Here is a 22,376-nt window from a genome sequence, read left to right on the forward strand (position 1 = left end):
AGACAGGGAATTTTAAGACTAAAGATGGTTGTATATGTACTCCTACAATTATCATCACAAGTCAGACGAAATTTTGACAGTGTGCGGGATTCATTTGATATCATCAAGGGATGTTGATTGTCTGATTTAGTTTACGAACCATGAGTGTGGGTCTGAAAACAAAAATAATTTGATTCTTCGGCGATATTCTTCTTATGGCATTAGGGATATTTAAGCTCCTTTGATAGTTAGTGAGTCAAAACTGCTGGCTATGCAATTAAATTTATGTTTACATATATTTTACTTAAATTCATGCAATTTAACGCCCATACGCTGCTGAATCGATAAACACATAAATAATGTTAGGAGAATTTACTGCCTGGTCAATGAATAGCCGACTTGTATGACAACGATAACATGACACCACTTAATAATGTACGTATGTCATTATAGCTGTGAATTGATTGGAAAGAAATACTTTCTATTTATTAACTAGATATACAAATATACATAAATGTTTCTTAAACTGTATATATGTATGTACATATGTTTTTTTAGACATGCCGATTTCAAACAGAAATCAAACGCATGCAATTTAAAGTTATGGTCAAGAATTTTGCTTTAATATAAAGATAATGGTTTGCAATTATGTTTTGAAAATATTTCGGGGAAGTGACCGGCTTGGCAAGCTCGAATAAATTCCAGCCGAAAGTTCCAATTTTCTTGCACTTTTTGCAGCAATTGAGACCGCATGTCAGCGAGCGGAATTATCTCTTCCATGGCATCAAACGTCTCGGGCTTATCGGCGTAGACAAGCGACTTCACATAACCCCGTAAATAGTTGAGCGGTGTTAAATCTCACAATATTTTTTCTCGATTTGCAAACAGAGTAAGTTTGTTGATTATGAAATGTCAAACCAAACTGAGTATAAATCAAGCAGTCAGCAAGATCAACTTCGCAGACTTATTTTGTGGTTACTTCATTGAAAACCACGCATCCAAAAGACACACGCTATTATTTATGTGTCTATACAAAATATAAAGCTTTCAGCTTAGACTATATCCTCATTTCTCAGGTCTTTATTGTAACATAATTTTAGTAATTTACAATTATTTTGGTAACAGAGCAGTAATTGACTTAAAATCATCAAGAATAAATATTATTCCTGTTTATGATAACAAGTATAGGAATATTTACACATTTGAAACGATTATATGCTTAAAAAGCTTAGAGACGATTACTATAAGTTGTGTTCGTGTAAAAATTCTGAAAGGAACACAAAATGCTAATTCACTCTACAATCACGAAGGCTAAAGAAACATAAAAAAAATAAAATAAATGAATGTGAATTAAATGGAGTCCTAAAAGTATGCTGCATTTCATTTACTTTCAGAGTCAACAAACATATTGCAGTAAATTTTAAATAATGTTGAGTTAAAAATATATTTTTTATCATGATAATTTATTTATTTTTATGACTAAGGTATGTAGTAGTGGTTCCTTTACCTTTAAACCAGAACTCTTTGATGTTTTTTTTTATTTTGCTTCAAGCGCTTGATTCACTTGTCGCACCGATATTTAATTTGCATTAGTTAAAAGCTAATAGCTGGCATTCACAAACATTTTTATATTTTTTATTATTATTGCAATTTTATTTTATTTATTGTAAAATATTTTTTCATATTTTAAAGATTTCATATTTGCACAGTACTTCGAAGCATGTTCGTCAAGCATATCAATTATTTAAAAAAAAAAGAAAAATAGCTGCAAAGATTTTTAGTGTATTTCAGAAAATTTTACTGCACATTCATTTCACACTCGCGCGAATTCAGTTAAACACTCATATTTCTCCACTAAATATCTTTGTATTTCCTCCTCCATTTTCAGTATTAATATTTATGAATTAATTCTGTTTAATACTCGGCTCACTGCTGTCAATTAACAGCTTTTGAAATAAATCCACATTCACAATCGCATTTCAAATGCATAATGCCACTCATTTCACTCTTATCCCTTCTCAACTTCTCAGCGCTGCGCTCAAACAAATTGCAATTATTACAACTTTTGTTCAGTTTGATACTTTGGACTTTCCGCCTCAGGCACTGCTTTGCCCTCAAAGGCGGCATTGATGCCATCGGATAAATCACTCATTGCACTCATTGCTCCATTCTGCGCCGACTTATTATTATTATAATCCCAAGCTCGGCATTCAACACCAAATTCGCATGAATTGTTAATCCGTTATGTTCACACGAGCGTCGCGCTGCTGTTTCACACAATTACACGCTTATGTATATTCACCGTACGGTTGCGGTATACGCGTCAACACGCCGTTAGTTGTCCTTTATGACTATTTCAAAAATATCTTGGCGCTGATTTTGCCTTTTCAAAAATCCTTTCGCGTTCGTTGTGCTTTGGCACTGGTCCACACATCGTCCCGTATTGTTGGCTCGCCTCGTGCGTTCGTCGTCCTTTCGTCTTATCGGTTTGGTTGGTGGTTCGTTCGTTCGCCAGCGTGTTGATTGTCGATTGTAGGTTAGTTGCTGGCACGACGTGCTCTGCACAAAGCTTTCAATCACATGTTCTTTTGCAGATATGCTCTTTGGGTTTGCCTCAGTCTCAGCTGTGGTGTGTGTGGGCGTTACTCTGCGGGTGAATGTATTCACCATTTTATCAAAGCATTTTCAACACTAATACCCCATTGCTAGTTGCCGCGGTTCTTCATGAAAAAGTGCCCCTTTCACATGTAGTGTTGAAAAGTTTCAGCTTCACGTGAAACACCACCACCACCATTGAAGGGCACTGAATATGGCTACAAAGGGGAAAGTATGGTGGATTTATATTCAACACATCTCTGCTGTGTTTTTACCACAACAACCTTTTGTGGTTTTCGTTAAATATTGACTCCTGTTGTGCGAAGCGGGGAAAGTGTTCAAATACTGGAAATTTCATATTTGGTATAAAGGGGGCAACAACAAATAAAAGTGAAAATATATCATGCAATAATTTATTTGAACTGAAATGCTATTTTCGGACACCATGAGGAAAGTGTCACCGAAACGGTAAATCCACCAATTTGATTGATTTTTAACGATTTTTATTGATAAGATAGATCGAAGGAATAAGACTTTTGTTAATAATTTCGATTTTTAAGCCCGTCTGAACTTAAAATTTTTGTATATTATCACATTCTAGTGCAGGGCACCAGGGAAAAATGTGTGCACTTGTCCCGCATTGACAAGACTAAGCTGTAAGCATCTGGGGTCCCCACGGTATGATGCAATGGAGAAGGTATCGAAAATGAGACCGCATAGTCTCCTAAAAACGCGTCAAGCACAGTTATCCTTAAGGATGACTATTTCTCTAGGACATAGGAACTGAGCTCTATGTGGTATCGGAAAAGACCAAAACTGGCATATGCGTGGTTTATTGGTCCACATGGACGATGACAACAGCTGAGGAGTCGACGTTACGAGTTTTCGAGAGAAAAGTTCTGCGGAAATTTTATGGTCGTTTGCATATTGGCTACGGCGAATACCGCATTCGATGGAACCATGGGCTGTATGAGCTGTACGATATATGTATTACCATAGTTCAGCGATTTAAAGGCCGGCTACGCTGGCTAGGTTATGTCGTCCGAATGGACGAAAACATTCCAGCTCCGAAATTATTCGACGCAGAACCCGCGGGGGAAGCAGAGGAAGAGGAAGACCTCCACTCCGTTGGAAAGACCAGGTGGGGAAGGTCCTGGCTGCGCTTGGAGTCTCCAATTGGCGCCACCTTGTGAAAAGAATTGTTTTTAACTCGGCTTTAACCGCTTAAGCGGTGTCTACGCCAGTAAGGCAGAATAATGCTCTTACAAATGAAACTCTATTACGAATAAGCAGCCAGGGAAATATTAATCCGACAAGTTTCCGTACTAAACTGAAAATGGTTTAGAACCATACTTTTATAACAGGGTGCTCGATAATTGTAGAATTAAAAATAACCAATAAAGAAGTAAAATATGGGGTCGTATTTTATCCATATCCGCACCAAGCTAAATAGGGGAAAATAATTAAACACCCAGTTAAAAGTATAACAGTTGGTGCAAGGTTGGGAAAATCTCGAGGACTGGTCGAATAGATATGAAATGTAACAAATATCCCTACAGATGTCGCTACATTTACTAAAACTATGAAAGATAAACTTTTAACCAAAGTAGCTGAGAGCTTCTCAGCAACACAAAAGCTTCAAAAAGGTTTAAAAACTCAAAAAAGCTTCCATGCACAACAAACGCAAAAGCACTGAAAAAGCTCACTTAACATTTGCCCCTTCATACTCAATATGGAAAACTTGCGCTGATAACAGCAACAGCATCCCAATGTGTCGGGAGCACCGCGTAGGATGTGTCCGACACGGCAGGATGCTGTCTTATCAGATTGCTCGGAAAGCTCGTCGTGTACGCACGCATTCGACGGATGTGCAACGCAAAGTGAAACAAAACAAGGCACAGTGTGGAAAGCAAGAAGAAAAATATTAAATAAATTGTGAATTGTGTGTGCGTTGCTGCTTTTTCCTCCTTCCCTCCAGCATTAACTGGGGCTTCTATAATTTATAAAACGCTTAACAATGCATTGATATGAGTATTGATTGTGTCGTGCTCAAACAAAACAAATCTTCTGCAGATGCCTAGGTGTGTGCAAATCGAATGAATACATACATACACAACTGGATTTAGAGCGATTTAATGCGAAGAAAGCAATTTGTGGCGCGGCAGCGGGCAGGTGAGCGCGGTTAACGCGTATAGTGCCGTGGACAGCAGACAATGCCATAATAGAAGTTGTGTGCGTGTGTATGTGGCAGTGAAAAAGTGCTCTGCTCCTACCCACTGCTTCAGTGTGATGGTAACGCCGAAAAGCATGCAACAGATCCTTGAAAGCATATTAAAAAATTGTTGCACGCACGCAAATACATAACTAAAGCAACAACAGTGCTTAGCGCAGTGTCTGAGTGTACGTGTGTGTTAGTGTGTATCCATCAGCATTGCTAACTCTTTTGTGGCTTTTCAGTCAAGAATCATAAATACCAATCCGACTGGATATCGATGGCGCACAAGGAGCACCATAAACTGCGTAAATTCTAATTTGTACGAAAGGAAAAAGGTTCGTGTCACACATACATATATACGCTAAGTGAGTGCGTGTGTGTATTAGCGTGCAAATAAAAATAAGACTTTATTAGTGCAAGTGAGCAAGGACCTTTGTCTAATGCCGAAAAACACGCTCGATTCCCTGCAGATCCTAATTCGGCATATAAACAGAGAACTGCTTGCGCGTGTGTGCATGTACGTGTGTGTGTGTGTGTGTGTGGAGTGCAATTACCTACCACAACGGGGCTGCCCATATTTTCCCAGAACGATTTTCGCAGATGTATGGGATATTAATATAATATTCCCCGTGTGTGTGTGTGTTGGTGTGTGTGTGCGCCGTCTGCTTTGCTGCGGAATTGAATATCATTCCCATTTTTCTGTTGTTGTTGACTTGTAGCATTATTGTTTCTCGTTTTTCTTTGCTTTCGCTTTTGTTTCCACTCCTCATGTTACTTTTCTGCCATTTATGTTACTGTCACTTGCCATAATGCTTTGCGAGCCGAGCTGAGACCTTTTCTTCTCTGCATACCTTTGCCATACACACGCGCACACACACTCACACACAGAGAAATAAAAGTGTTTCATTTCATATGTTTTTGCTTTCTGTTTGTATATTTGCTCACATCCATTGTCGAACTGTCTGCCACATGACCCCTTTCGAGGCTTTCGAGTTGGCAAATGTTAAATGTCGAAAGGTAGATATAATTCATATTTGTTCCACACACACACACAGGCAGACATACCGACATATTTCGGTATACAACAACGTTCGCAGCCAAACAACAGGTGCGTGTAAGTGCAGGTATTTGTGTGTGTTGGTAAGTTGCTTTATCTCTTGTGTGTGGGCAACAAAAACGCCGACCAACTTTGCTGTGATTAAGCAACCCACAGGCACAAAGGAGACGTTGCCTTAATAGCTCGCAACTCACACTCTGTACTGTGTGTTGGAAAAGTGTGTGAACTCTGACTTAAATCATTTTCGTGTAAATAAAAGCTTCAATATGTCTTTGTACTTTAGAGTGTCACACTGTGCCCTCACGATCAGCCTAAATGTAGGCAACGTTTAATATTTCGTAAACACTATAAGATATTGCCTACATTTCGGCAATGCGCAATTTAAAATACAACCTACACACCGCTTATCATAACATTAACATAATTCAATGTTTATAGAAAACAATTTAAATAGAAATACAATCTTTATTATTTACATTAGTTATTTGCCATTAAATTTTATGGAAAAATTTTGTCAATATTTGAATAAAAATCAAGCTTGAAAAGTGATGGTGCAATATTGTGGTGGCGAATTCATAAATTTTCTACAACTATCCGGCAACTCACCATGAATTTCTTAACGAAGGCACCTAAAAATTACCAAATAGTGTTCTCCCATTGACCATTTGGCCGCTCATAAAAAGGTTATATAGGGCCGACCACATTATACATATGTGGATACAATGTGTTTGTGTGGGGCCGATGGATTTTCGGTAGAGCTATTCAAATACAGTGTCGCAGAACTGATGCTCCAGTTTGTTTGTAGAATATGGTCGGACGGATCCCCGATGATTGGAATTTAAGTATGCTCTGCTCAATCCACAAAAAGCGAGATCCCACAATCTTCGCCAACTACCGCGGGATAAGATTACTCTACATCGCAACAATAGGGTTAAGATTAAAGCCCACCGTCAACAAACTGATTAGGCTTTATCAGTGTGGCTTTAGGCCTGAAGTCTCTACAACTGACCAGATATTCCCCATACTTCAAATCTTGGAAAAGTGAAAAAAAGATCGACACGCACCACCTCTTCGTCGATTTCAAAGCTGCTTTTGGCAGCACGAAAAGGAGCTGCCTTTATGCCGCGATGTCTGAATTTGGTATCCCTGCAAAACTAATACGGTTGTGTAAACTGACGTTGAGCAACGCCTAAAGCTTCGTCAGGAGCGGGAAAGACCTCTCCGAGCCGTTCGATACGAAACAAGTTTTCAGACAAGGCGATTACCTAAAGTGCGACTTCTTCAATCTACTGCCGGAGAAAATAATTCGAGCTGCAGAGCTCACTCGAGCAGCTACAATCTCCTATGAGAGTGTACAGTTGCTGGCGAATGCCAATATCATCATATCATTGCCTCAAAAGCTCCGCCGCTACTTCTACTTTCTCCAGACTGAATAAGGAAGCAAATCAAATTGATCTGATAGTAAATGAGAGCAAAACGAAATATCTCTCATCATCAAACAAACATTCATCTAACTCGCTCCCACGTCACTGTTGACTGCCAAATCTCGAAGTCATAGATAATTTCGTATAGCTTGGAACTAGTATTCCCACCAACAACAATGTCAGTTTCGAAACCCAACGCAAAATATCTCTTACCAACAGGTGCAACTTCGGACTGAGAAGGCAATTGAGAATTAAAGTCCTCTTTCGACGATCTTTCGAAGATCAAAGTCACTCATCATAACGGTCCTGCTATATGGTGCAGAGGCATGAATGATGACAACAGCTGATGAGTCGTGACGAGTTCTCGATAGAAAGGCTCTGCGGAAGATTTATACCCATTCGAATGATAATATGCTTAGTCCAAGCAAAGGATTCAAACGTCAATTAACATCAAAAAATGTTGAAAAGGTTTCATGCGCCCAGGGTGTCGAGATTAGGAGTGCGAAGGACATGGTTTCCACTCAAAACCCAAAAGTTCATTTAAAGGCGAAAGGAATCCATCTAAACTAAGAAAATATATCTGAAGCAATTCTCAGTTATACGAAGACGTTTTGTATATGATCGCTCTATTGACGAATAATAACTGAATGTATTTCAGAGCAAAATGGTTAGAAGCAATATGTTATACTGCCTGTGAGTAATATGGCCTTCAAAGTTCGTTACTGGCCAATTTGAAAACAACGAGCTGAATGGGTCCAAGGTCATAAGTCATAATAATAAACAATGAAACATTTAGACTTCACCACTAATATTTGATCTTAATTTTTATACCCTGAACAGGGGAGAATGGAGCCATGTGTAGAAGTTCTAGTGAACAAAGTTCAGTGAGAAAAGTTCTCTGATCGCCATTCACTTAGCAGTGGCCAGAAACGATTCTTTTACATATGGCTCAAGCAGCTCACGACTTCCAGTGTAAGACCAAGTATTCTCTGGCCAAACAACATCCGTTTAGAGCATAATCTCACTTGCACTTCTTATCCGTTGTGAAGAACTGCTTGGTACAGATCAAAAAGACCGTCGCATATCGCCAAAGCTCCTAGAGTTTGCCATAAATTTGTTGAGCCGGCTAATATTTAACCAATCCAATACATCGGGTTCGTAGAAAGTATGGATACGGAAATGCGTCAACCTTGGTCTGGCGAAAGCTGAACAGTGGAGGTGAAAGTGTCTAGATCAACTTTGATAAGTTGCATCCTCCACAATCTGTAGCCTCGCTGCATGAGTGCTAATGGGACAGTGTTCAGTTGGGTTTGAGTGCCTTTTCTTGCAAACTCATCGGCTTTATAGATGTAGTAGCAATGGCTTCTGTGAAGGGTATTATAGCTATGGTGCAGCCGAAACTTACGTTTTTTGTTTACGAAGAAAAAAAATAAAATAATATTTCCTAGAATTTGCGTACAAACATACCTAGGCATCACATAAAGCTTACGATTCGTCCAAATCCTGACATTCCTACAATAAGCATGCTTGTTTTGCATAAGCCCGTGTCAGCATTTCGCATTACCGTCAAATGAGCTTATAATGCTGACATTGCCGCCCCAAACTACACGCTCACCTGCATACACCTGCCTGTATGTGTGCACGTGCGTGTTTCCATTTGTTTTATTTCGCATAATTTCTGCCTGCTTAACTGTTTTATGACGCTTTCGTTTTGCGACTGTTGAAAGTTTAAATTTGACAAATTTTTCGCAACAAACGAAAATGGTTGTTGCCCTCCTCGCTCCTCGCTGCATGTTTCGCACAAAACTTTCTCCTCTTGCATAGGCACATAAAGCTACACACACACACACAGGCACGGAATTTTCAGGCACTTGCATTAGCCGCAATTTTTAAAAATAGTCTCGCGGCACTTGACGAGGATTAAGTTAAGCGCCACCAAAGCAAAGTTGACGGTTGACAAATATGAGTTCGCTGGTGGCACAACACTTAAGCGGCGGCAACTTGCTACCAAACCACTATTTAAGTAGGCAATTGGCGAGAGCGGAGCGCGGCGGTTGCGGGCGGAAAGGCAAAACAGCTCCTGTACTTTCGCATTTGTGCAATTGCTCGACATAAATAGGCATGTTCTTGCTCATGTACTTATGTATGTACATATGCATGTATGCATGTGTCATATTTATTTTTAAAGTCTCACTTGTATTTTGAGAACTGCTCCAACCCACTGGACCCTCAGCAATGTCACTGTCGCTGTCACATCTCTGCTGCTTGTTGAAATGCTACTTGCAAGGACTCTTTCAATTGCTTGTCAGCAGTGTGAGCCTAGTTGTAACAGTGCAAACCGGTAAATTACAAGTGTATACATGCGTGTTCCTTTCTACAGTGACTCACAAGAGCTTTCGAGAAAAAAATTGCAAAACAACATTGCTCCGATTCTTCTTAAATACTAAGACAATTTTGATAACCTCTTTTAAGTGGAAGTAATAAAAAACATACAGCTTTTGCAAGAACTGAAGCCGCTCAACATACCCAAGCGACATCGCTTCGCTCTGTGAGCTCTTAAAAATTCCAAGAAGATCTAACGGTTGTGAGCCAAATTTTGTTCAGCGATGAATTCCATTTCTGGCTCAATGGGTATATAAACAGGCCATTTTACCGCATTTGAGACGAAGGCCAACCTGGTGAGATTCAGGAGCTGCCATTTCATCCAGAGAAAACAACGGTTTGGTATGGTTTGTGGGCTGGTGGAATCGTCAGTCCATTTTTCTTCAAAATGCTAGTGAGAATATAACCGTCAATAGCAATCGTTATCGCGCTATGATAACCGACTAATTGATGCCTGAAATTGAAGCTCGTGATCTCGGCGACATTTGGTTTTAACAAGGCGGCACCTCTTTCCACACATCGCAACAGTCAATGAACTTATTGAGAGAATACTTCGGTGAGCAGATAATTTCACATTTTGGGACGGTCGAATGGCTACCAAGATCGTGTGATATCACACCGTTAGACTTTTTCTTGTGGGGATATGTAAAGTCTAAAGTCTATGCGGACAATCCCGATTCAATTCAGGCCTTGGAGTAAAACATCAGGCGTGGCATGTGCCAGTTACTGGTTGAAATGCTCGAACGAATCATTGAAAATTGAACTTAACTGGTGGACCATCTTAGGCATAGCCGCGGGCAACATTTGAAAGAAATAGTCTTCAATAAATGAAAGCCAAAGAATGTTCTTTCGAATGATAATAAACAGTCCCCATTAAAGTTGGAGTTTCTCTGTTGTTTTAGGACCATCGAAATGGATCACCCTTTAAATATACTTACTTTATACGGTCTCCGACGTTTCCTTTTGGGTGTTACAATCCTCGTAGCAAACTTAATATACCTTCTTCAGGGTATAAGAACTACATATAACCTTCTTACATTACTTTTCCTATCCATTTCACACTCACTATAAATGTTCGTCATATTTTCTTGTGGTTAGAAGATTCCTTAAAGTTCAAAAGGTGTAACATCCATCTACCTGCTGGTACACAATACCAATTGACCACCGAGACCGGAAAATTTGTGTAATGTCAAATAGAAAAGTGGGGGAGTTTCAATAACAAGCAAGTGGTTCTAAAGCCCAAAATCAAAAGACCAAAAATTAAAGTTATGTTAATGTATGGTTTAATTTTTCCCATAAAACTTGCTCTTTAAGCACACACTGTTGACTTTGTGTGTATGTATGAGTATAAGTAAAAATATTAGAAAAATTTGTCATAATGCAAATGTACAAGTGTTATATGTGAGACCTATACATATACATACCTTTGAGTATATACATATGTATATAATATATCATATATAGTATAATTGTATATATGTATGCATGTACTTGGCAACTGTGCCGGTGTAGTTGACACGCAATGCGACTAAACGAAAGGCAATCGCATTTCGAGTGTGAAGGACTACAACTACTGATTCCGTTATCCAATTAGTGATTGTGCTCGCATTTTACCTTCATTTTCTCGTAAATCGATTTTGTATACTGAAGATAAGGGAAAATGAGAAGGTTATCTTTATAATATGAATCGCATTGAGAAAGAAGTAAACTGGTACATACATATGTGTGGTTAGAACATAAGTCATTAAATACATACTACCAGTTACTACCTGTACTCGTGAGTTCAAAGCCAACATCAGCTTGGTGTAATATTTGGTTGAGTCTCTCACTATTGATTGGACATTAAGGTTTTTCTATAAAACCAACTAACGATTCTTTTGCTAATTTACTTAAAGTTAAAAGTCTCTGCTCATTGGTTCCAAGAGTCTTTTTTTGACTTTTAAGGTCCTCAAAATCCATAAATAAACAGCAGAACTCAGCTACAGCAGCTTTAAGTCGAAGAAACGAGAAAGCTTTAGATTAGGTTAAGTCGTAAGGTTGACCCAAAATCGATTAACTTCATTTGGACAGACATGGTATTTATTTATGGATAATTTGGTCCTTTGTATAATATTACCCATAAACTCTTAAAGGTGGATCACCAGATCCACATAGATCGCCAAATCGTTTTTAACTTGCCACAAATTGTTTTTAGGCAACTTCGTTAGGTTCCCAAAGATGTGTCTAACGAGATATTTCAATACAGGCTGACAAAATCCGGGCAGTAGAGGAGGAAGTGACAAGATGTTCATACCTAACCTTCCTCAAAGCATCTTTGGGAAAAAGGGTTCGACAAAATATTTAACCGCACCGGGTGTGAGCCAATTGGATAATGTTTTGTCTTAACGCCTACAAATGGAGCGAGATTGACAATGCTAACAGCCAATAGGTCGAAAAACCTCGATTTTGGTTGTTCACCAGCGCATGCTGTGCTCACTAAAGGTCCAAACGATCAAAACCAGAACGCACGAAGACATTGGAGAACCGACCCTGTTCCAATCGGATGAAATTAAGGAAACGGTGCCCTCCTTTGCAATCTCATAGTTTTTGAAGTTTCCGGCAATTTTACAAGTCTAATACATAAGAAAGAAGGTTGAAGCTATTACTTATAATGTCATTTACTCCTTAACTAGTTTTGAGCGTAAACTTAGCGATCTTAAAACCGGGATATCCAGATAGCCGCTCGGCTAAAGCATACCTCTCTGAAGGAAACTGAACTTCTTAGCAGTACATCTACTTCTACCTTGATACAGCGGTGTTGTATTCTGAAATGGAGACTAACTTGCGACAGAACTCTCCATCAGCTACTCTTCCTCTAAAATTCGATCCAATTGTGAAAGCTGACTACACCCCTTTTTCAACAGCTTTGTTCCGCTGACAACTTCTTCGGAGGTATGTGAAGTGGGAAGGAACCTAAGGAAGAAGGTTCTGCGATGCAGTGAGCTAGATTGTAAAAATTGCATTCGAAACAGTGGATAATCTCTGCGAGTGTCTGCCCGAGCTCCTCATTCCCAGCTTGAATAAGTATATTAACAGCGTTCGCAGTTGAAGGCCGCTCTTTGAACATGTTCCAGCTACTTAGCTAGTGTGATTTTTCCGAGCGCCCTCTACCAGATAACAAACCCCATAAAACATTATTACCTTAAATACGGTTTTATAAAGCCAGAAAACCACTTTTTGTAGAAGGCTCCACCTTTTAGAACTGCTAATTTGAAACAGTATAAGGTGACCGAAGACCGACGACCCAAGAGCTACATTGTCTGCGTAAGCAACCAACTGGCAGCCAGTTCCTTCAAAATGTCGTTTACCACTAGGATCCAGAGAAAAGACCAATGACCTCCACCTTGCGAAATTCCCATATTGACTTTCCGAAGTGCCCATGCACTTTCACACTAGGAGACTATAGAAAATATGATTGAGATTAGCTCCCATCTCATACTTATTCAGAGCTCCAATAATCGCCTCCGGCCGTACGTTGTTGAAGGTCCCTCCATATCAAGAAATAAGAAAGGATTAATCGTTAATAAAAATTATACAACAAAGACAGTAATAACACCTTCAGACTGCGATACGAACTCGAGCCAAAGAGTTTAGTTATGAAGAAATACTGCCATTAAGATATGCAGGAAGCGTTGAGTTGCGTTTAAAAAGCCATTGAGTCTATCTAAAAACTTTTTAAGAAAGCTGAAATATTGTTTCAAAATATAGTAATTTTTTATAATTACATCAATGAATTTATTTTTTAGCAAATAATAATTTGTAAACAAAAACTGACTCAAAGAAGCTATATACATATATAAAATCCAGCTAATATGGCACATTCCGAAGCTTTATAAAATGATTGTTGCCAATGAGTTCCATAAATCGGCTACTATTGAGTACAGGAGAATAAGGAATGAAATCCCGGAAGCAGGCATAGCTCAATGCGCCTAAACATAATTTAATACACCATAACCGCATTAACTCTGGTCCATTGTGTTGGCATATATTGCCACTGCCGTGGTCCATTACTGTCGTTAACGAGTGTTCTCCATGAGCACAATTCTATTGAACGTTTAGTATGAACAGAGACATGTATGTATATATCTGGGTGTAATCAATTGTGCGAGTGTATAAGTAGCCAGCTAACTGTACAACTAAGAGACCTAATTAGAAACAGTTATTGACGGCTCGCAAAGCCTATCGCCCACTCCACATCCTTTCATCATTCGAATACGCTTTCATTGTTGACATTTTACTATTTACAGTTAGCTCAGTTCATATCATAAGCAATGATAACCCATACATCGACACACAAGTATGCGTAAATATACAATATCAAACAAATTGACAGAGGAGACGTCAACTAATTAAGAACGAAAACGAGTTGTCCTTATTTAAGCGTACGGTAACTGAAACCCATAACAACAGCAAGAACAACAAACAAAAGTAATTGTAATTACAACAGAGAACATAACCTGAAGAGCGGGTTGAAGTCGATGTGATGCCTACGCGACGGTCGGGCGGCGCCACAGTGCGACGCAAGCACTCAATTGGAAATTTGCGTCGCGCTCATCCCGCCTCGGGTGCCACATGGAATGTGCAAGTGGTACGTGGTAAAATGTCATCTAAGTGCCTTTGGCATGCTTGTCGCGCACTTGTGCTAGGTCTGACGCTGATGCTGCTCGGCGCCGGTATGGCTACGATAGGTAAATTGCGTGTGCTCGGGTGGTGACCAACCGCCTGATTACGATTCAAAATACAAATGTTTTTGTTTTTACCCTAGGTTATTATGCGGACCACCTTTCCACGAACTCTGAACTGCGTGGCAATGCGACGGTGAGAGTCAAGAATGACCTGAAGGGCTTCCATCTCAACAATCTCTCTTACGTCGGGCCGATTGTAATGGGTTTCGGGGGTTTCATTGTCGTTGCTTCGTGCGTTATGACATTTGAGGCGCGTGACTCGGCGGCAAAAGTGGTGCCAGCGCGTTTTCGTGCCGGTGCGAGTGGTAGCAAGACAACGGTGCGTAGTAATCAGAGCAGCGCAACTTCACAGCGACGCGCCGTGGGTGAGTGCTGACTATTGAGAAATACATTGACTCTGAGTAACACCATCTCTTACCCTTTTGCAGGCATACAATTGCAGTCCTCGCGCTGGGATCAACAGTTTGGTGTGTTTCGCACATCCCCAGCCGAGCCGCCACCACAGAACACACCGCAGCCCTTCGATCGTGACGCGCTTACCGCGGAGCTAGTCAAATTTTCCAAATCGCTCAGGTAAATGTAGTTTCCCATATTATGTTTTGTTATGTTCTGACACATATCATTTAACTGCATGCAAACGCATTCGCTTTCCCGCAAGTAAACATTTATGCCAAAATCAAACTTAGCTCAGCTCTCAGCTCTAGCGTTAAAATCAAGCAAAAATCGCTTTCGCTTTCATTCCATTAGCGCATCCGCTCGCTTTTCTCCACAACTACGACGCCTCACCCACACTGGTTCTGTGCCAAATCTCTCCACACATGTCCCCCACCCCATCGCTTACTCCACTAACCTCTCACATTTGCTTTCGCCGAATCACAAACCACTTTTGTTGTTGGAACAAAAACGTCACCATCGCCACCATCATCGGCACCACCACCACCATCGCCAAACACCCACGAGCAGCAGCGGGCGACAAGTGAAGTCGCGCGGACCACGCATCAGCAACAGTTTGGTGCAACGCAACACACGTGAAAATGGTGGCCCTTGTGCGTTGCTCCAGCCACCAGGCACAAACAAGCTCTACTGGCATGCGGCCTCTTTCGACGACGGCCTTCGTGGGGATAAGCATCTTTCAAGAGCCACGGTGGCTGACATGTCGCGGCGCTCTGATACGGCCAAACGTCATGTGTTGGCACGACAGAAGCCGATCGAGCATGAAGAGGACAAAAGCAGCCCTCTGGGCAATCGCAGGTGAGTCGGTTATTGTGAGACCAATGAGAATAGTCCACTTCAGATTTACACAACATTCCATTCGCGAGATTTGTGTGTTACTCGATCACCAAAATCCGAATTTTTTATACGCACTTCTAATGGAATGTTTTTCTCGCCAACAGAAGTTCTACTATGTCAGACTCGTCGTACAGTGGCCGCTGGACGGCACGTTGCGCTTCGATGGCTAGTCGCGCATCAAGTATCGATTCACGACGTATACAAGTAGATCTGCATAGCCCCGAGGTATTGCCGAAATCCATACTGCGTTCACCGAAGCGCTATAGCTCTGGACCATCCGCCACACCGTCGGTAGAAAAAGAGTTCAGGTAAGAAATGACACCTTCTCCAAACGCCATCTTACTCAATTCATGCACTATTTCAGAAGCCAACTAAGTGTTTGCTCAGAACCACCCGCTCCCATACACCAGCTTTCCGGTCAATCGAGCTTAGAACCTTGTTTCCCCGAAGAACTCATAGATAACACGGACGAAAAACCATATACCAGCATTAATGGGGTCGCACTATCACCAGATGCACTAAACGTGGCCATTCAAACCATATCCATGACAACCACAAACCATGTAGAAGAACTACCACCATCACAGCCACCCAAGAAATTAAATAGCATTCTAAAGAAACCACGCCCCGACACACTTTGCCTCGCAACCAATACAAAATCCGCCGTAGTAAGTGAGATCAATAAATCACTATGCCGCAGCAACTCCTCGCGCACTTTCTATAGACCCAAACCACAACTGCCCAACGAACTGGATGACAGCATCTTCTACATACGTTCCTCTAGTGAACGACAAAGCATCGATAGTAACGAGCTCTATGATTCAGTGCAAGTTATAAATGAAAGACGAACAACACTGCTGAGAGCGGAGAGTGAAGCTGCGCTCTATAATGTGAAAAAAGCGAGCAGTTTCTCACTGCTAGCCGAGATACCGGAGCGTGCACAAAACAACTCGATAGATGTGGAAGAGAATACGCCCAGCGAGCCGGCCAAAGATACGCAGCCGAAAAATGAGACCACCGTGGAAATCGAAAGTGAACCAACACAACCACCGACAAGTGAGATCACGTAATGGAGTGATCGAAGTGTTATACGTATATAAATCAAATACTGACAAGTGTCAGCGTTCTTACGTTCAGGAAACATTAGAAGTTTTGTAGAAACCTCTAGGAATATAGGAGTATATTTTATACCAAAAGCACAGAAGACATATTTTGTAGACAAATATTTCGGTACTAGTATATGTATGTAGTTATGTTCATAGGTAAGTATACAGTTAGATCAGTTCGTATTACATATTTAGTGAGTTACTGAGAAGAGTTTGGGAACCACTATGAAATCGATTTAAGAAACAACCGGCTGACAGAATTTATGCGTAGATAGTGGCTCAATCAGGAGGATATTTGTATTATTTGGCTTTATTTTTTAACTGTTATATTTTATTGGTTAACTTACAAATATAGAGATAGTGATATATAGTGCTCTCTCTACCACTAAATACTCAATTAATGAGAGCGTCAAGCAATAAACACTAGAACTATGAACTTGTTACGAAACAATTATTTACCGATGTTGTTGTTATTTAAAATATTGTTGTTGTTAAATGGCTGTCTTATGCATAGTTAAGTTAGTAATTATTAGACGTTTCTACGGAACAATAAAATATAACTATCAATAACTTAAGTATTGTAGAGCAAACTCTCTCAATAGCAGTATCGCATAGAATAGACACGAACGGTGAAGTTATCTTGCAGATCCGATGAGACTAAGTTTTATTTCGAAATCTATTCATGTCAATGTTTTTATTTCTAGAGAAATAAATAGTTTGGGGTCTCATGGAGCCTAACTTTTGGTTTGAGTTTACGAGTTGTATGAGGAGAAACATATTTTCATTTCATGAATTATTTCCTTTAAAAACGACAAGTCTATTAAAGTAATTCAATAATATATATCATTCTTAAACGAGCTTCCACAAAGTATTAAATGTAGAACATCTATAACTATATAATCGCATGTGTTCTAGTAGTATCTAATTAACTGAGTCTGCATATCTTTTTGTGATTTAAAATTTATTTCCGTCAATTTGCTCAAACAACTAAGAAACTGAAACGAATCTTTCAAAACATCAAGTAATTTTTCTAACGAATTTTATACTAATAGCTTACTGTGTTTTTAAATATGTTTAATAGTGCTTAAACAAATTAGTCTTCCCTACACTAAATGTAGTTAATTTATTTCAATCCTAATTTATGTCAAACCAACTTAAATGACGCAACGAATTGCTATGATATTTAATGTAATTTTTTTTATTTTTTTCTTCAAAATATTTTTTCGATTAAAATTCTTTAAAATAATATATTTACAAATTATAATACAGCTGCCCCAAAATGAGAAATCACGCGAAATAAATTTCTTTTAAGGTCGTTAGATAGAAATTGTGGCCTATAAAAGGAGCTTATTTATGTTTAACCATATCATTTATGGGTTTGTTTGGAACATACTTCGACTATCCTTTAAAATATCATTCACGTCGAATTTTACTTTAAAATTTAACTAAAATACACTTTTCTTAAGAAACCATACTTATATTGAAGACTGATGTGAATAATGAACACCGTTAGCATGTAATTGCAGTAGAAACAAGTGCCGTCTACAGAAAACTGATATCAAAATAATGTCTGGTATGAATTCATGAAGCACACAAATGTCGTAAATTTATAATTTATATAATTTATAAAGAAAGTTATTTAGGAACCATATCTACATATATATGATTAATTGTCATTTACTGATGATGACATACACTTTAAAAAATAGTTTTTACTTGTTATATATACTATTCAATTTACCGTTGAGTGAACAACTATTTTGTCATTGTCAAAATCTTATCAAATACTTTATATACAATATATATTTAAATATAAAATATTCTTTTCCTAAGTGTACATATTCTCAACAACCGTAGACTTCGAGTAATCTAATTTTTCGAACTGTATTGATTGTGTTCGGGTTCTTAACCCCTGTAGAGCACGTTATAAAGATCCGAAATTGATAGGTAGTACATATTAATCTTACTAACGTTACTGATTATTCGAACTGACAAAAGAGCAGCTTGTTTAGTTACTTGAATAGGTGCCAGTAATGCGTTCTAAAAGAACCATTGGTTATTTTTCTCAAAAAGTGTGGAGTAGAATTTCGACATATATTGCTTGTAGCTCAGGGCAATTTTTGTCTATTTTTCGTATTTATTGAACTACACTGGTCTGCAGAGTTTTCTTTTGTCCTAAATGTAAAATCGATTTTGGATATATACATAGCACAGTTAATGAAACTATCAATGGTTTTGTAAGATTTGCTCTCATTTATTTTTAAATATTTATTTCCATATTACACTACGAGAATCAGAAAACTTAAACCAGTATATTTATTTCATATGTCTGCTTTTTTTAGGGAAAAAATAAGAATACTTCTAAGTAAACACAGAGAAAAATGTCGAAAACTTTTCTTTTATAGTTTTTTTAGTGTCAACATCCTTTTAAGGATCATATATAATCTGCCATCAAATGACGATCTCAACAAACTTGATACCATTCTTCCACCACTTTTAGATTCTAGTTGAACCTATCTCTACCTCTTCCTCACTAAAATTTCCAAAATTATCCGAAAATTTGTTCAGATGATAAGGAGGTAGTCTAAGTTGATATAGCAGTCTAACAGTTTGCCAGCATATTTTTCAAAAATTTTTTCAAAATTTGGTACTTAATGGTTACCTAGAAAATTTTCGACTATCAACACAAAACTTTTTGATGATTCACTTCCTAGAAAAATCATTTTTCAGTATCAATATTCCACTCTTAAGGTTTTCCATACTAAAATTGGAAATTTTTTGTCGACGTCACTAAAACAGTATCCTCTCACGTTGAATCGATACCACTTTTATTCAACGCTTTGACTAATTGCTTTATTTTTCCTAATTAGATCACGTATTAAGGGGCGAGCCTGCTTTAGAAGCTTCAACAAATCGATTTCCTTTTTGCTTAAATCTCTTTAAAAATAATCTAAGAACATGTCCTCAAAGTTATAGATGGGAATTCGAAATATTTTCAAAGAAGGGAAATAGTGACCGAGCGTCCAGCAGACATATTAGCGCTTGGGTAGAAAGGGAAAACTTTGACGCGCGATTTCTTGGTTTTTCATTTTTACGATTTTTCTTAATTGGCAGACAGGATAGAAAAAAACGTAAACGTCGAATCGAATTGGGGCAAAGTTTGTTATCTTTGACATTAAATTATCTTCTATTTAAACCAAAAAAAAACTAAGAAAAGTCAAGTTTGAACATATTTTAAAACAACATAAAAATAAAATATTTTTGGTGAAAAACCACTTATATTTAAATTTTTAAAAAATTTGTAAAATTTAACACATTTTTTCAGAATTTTTATAATTTAACTAGAAGATAAATTATTAAAAAATATGAATCTCTTTGAATTTTTTGTTTCCGATAGAAATTGCGACCTGCATCCTGCCCGCCGTCGGACAAATGCACATGCGAGATGCATCGGGCAATTGCTTCTCAAAGGCAGAATATCAAAGACTTCGTATCCAAAAAAATTGTGAATGATGAATAAATATATAACTATAAACCCTAGAAATATCATTTTAATCAATGATTTCTTTCCCTCCCAAAAAATCCTCAAAGAAATCGATTTTTTGAAGCCACTAAAGCGGGCTTCCGCCTTAAAACACTGAGTTCATTTTTAAAAGGAACTTATGTATAGATCTTTCACACTTTTCACACATTTGGGTATTTGGCGGCATTATTGTTTCTGAGTGATTCATGTGGATTCCTTTTGAATCGAAAGCGAAATTTTCATTGAATAAAACAGGCCTGTAATTCTAGATATCTCCGCGTTTGATTTTTAGTAAACCCTTTAGACTCTCCGAAATTTCAACAAAATAGGTGCGTCAAAACATAATAATTACTGTATAACTAAATTTATATATATTACTAGCCAGCCGATAATTAGCAAAATATCAGAAATGCAATTATTTTAAAAACAAAGGCACGTTACATATTTTTCTGAACAAGCTCGTAATCTGGGCGATTAAAAGCATCAAAATTTGTTAAGATGTACAGAGCAACAAAAAAAGTTTTTGATTTGTAGAGCTGTGTTATATATGTATACTTACATTTCTGGCGTCGGAAATATAAGTTTGAAAACATATCACAATGTAAAGACTCAAAACTTGCTTGATTTGTGTTTCTTTCTCATTATTATATCGTTCATTTGACTACTATTTTATTAAAGTAAATGAGGCAATCGTGTCTAAACCCTTATTACAATTATGAATCGACACCACTTTTCTACGTATATACATAAATTTGTCAAAAAATAAACAAAATGAAAAATCAAAATACTTCCATGAAATCTCGAAAATCAAATGTATGAAACTCAAAATTTAAATATACGAAAAAGCCACGAATATTTGGAAATTGTATTTTCAGAAAACAAATCTCCAAACAACACACTGCAACACAAAATTATTTGTACATTTATTTACTATAATTGTGATTCCCATACAAATATATGTATATCTTAATGTTAGTAACGGCGAATGTCAAGCGGAACATTGAAGCATTGATATTCAGTTCTAGTGATTAGCACATAGTATCAATGTGTGTGCATACGTAACTGTAAGTGTGTTTTTTCGGAATTAGCGTTTTCGAAGCACTTCATTCAACAGGTGTTTCTCGTTCATGTGAATTGTTGCCTAATTACACGGTTAAACTATACAATGTAAGTTAAAAACAACAACAAAAAGTAAAAAAAAAAATATTTAAAAGCAAATAACACAAGCAATGTACTTATGAAGAACTACTTTGTATTCATTATAGAAAATTAACAAAAAGAAAGAAAAAAAAATTAAGCAAAAATTTAATAAAAGCAAAGCACTCACAATAATATACTTTACTTTAAAAAATTATTGAATGTATGTATTTGTGTGTATTTTATAAATGTGTACATTTCGTATAAGCAACAAATTAGTGTAAATTATTGGAAAAGCAATTTAAATTGTGTAATTTGTGTACTTAATCACATGCCAAATAATAACAAAATAAAAATATATTAAAAAAAATAAATCAAATTTTTTATTGACAACTTTGAATACGAAAAAATTAATTTAACTTGTCGGGAACTCGCTAAAAATGAACTGAGCGGTAGCGAGTGCACACAATCGTTTGCTTAAGTGAACTAGTTCGAACATTTTCGAAGATATTCAAACCCTCAAGAGTCTGAAATGAATAAATATATTCATTTGTCGAAATGACCCTTCGGTTGCCGATCTACATTTTATATCTTACAAACAATCTCTTCTTCTTTATTGACGTAGACACCCCTTACGTGCTTATGGCCCGCCTGTCGTTTCTTCTTTAGCAATTTGGCGACAATTCGAGATACCAAGTGCAGACAGGCCCTTCTCCACCTGATTTGTCCAAGATCTTCACACCGTCTTTCTCTTCCCCTGCTTCCCCCAGCGAGTACTGCGTCGAATACTTTCAGAGCAGAAGTGTTTTCATCCATTCCGACGACATGACCTCGCCAGCGTAGCTGCTGTGTCTTGATTCGCTTTCTATCGAATGCGATATTCGCCGTTGCTAATGCGCAAAGGACCATAAATCTTCCGCAGAAGCTTTCTCTCCAAAACTAGA

The 22,376-nt window shown here is 38.0% G+C and overlaps 1 protein-coding gene across 3 annotated transcripts; it reads left to right on the top strand.

Moving 5' to 3' along the window:
* The first annotated feature begins 4,330 nt into the window (after window positions 1-4,330).
* Window positions 4,331-20,021, top strand: LOC105226512 (uncharacterized). 3 transcript variants are annotated; one of them, XM_011205405.3, is made up of 7 exons: window positions 4,331-5,124; window positions 13,939-14,379; window positions 14,457-14,741; window positions 14,805-14,949; window positions 15,124-15,627; window positions 15,771-15,974; window positions 16,031-20,021. In XM_011205405.3, exons 2-7 carry the CDS (start codon window positions 14,175-14,177, stop codon window positions 16,734-16,736), a joined length of 2,049 nt encoding a protein of 682 aa, XP_011203707.2. In that variant the 5' UTR covers window positions 4,331-5,124; window positions 13,939-14,174; the 3' UTR covers window positions 16,737-20,021. The 3 variants fall into 3 exon arrangements, with proteins under 3 accessions (XP_011203707.2, XP_049313642.1, XP_029406149.2); XM_049457685.1 differs by having other exon boundaries at window positions 4,331-4,746; XM_029550289.2 differs by having other exon boundaries at window positions 4,333-5,124; window positions 15,340-15,627.
* The last annotated feature ends 2,355 nt before the right edge of the window (window positions 20,022-22,376 follow it).

This window comes from Bactrocera dorsalis, chromosome 5 (assembly GCF_023373825.1).
Source record: "Bactrocera dorsalis isolate Fly_Bdor chromosome 5, ASM2337382v1, whole genome shotgun sequence".
Lineage (NCBI taxonomy): Eukaryota > Metazoa > Arthropoda > Insecta > Diptera > Tephritidae > Bactrocera > Bactrocera dorsalis.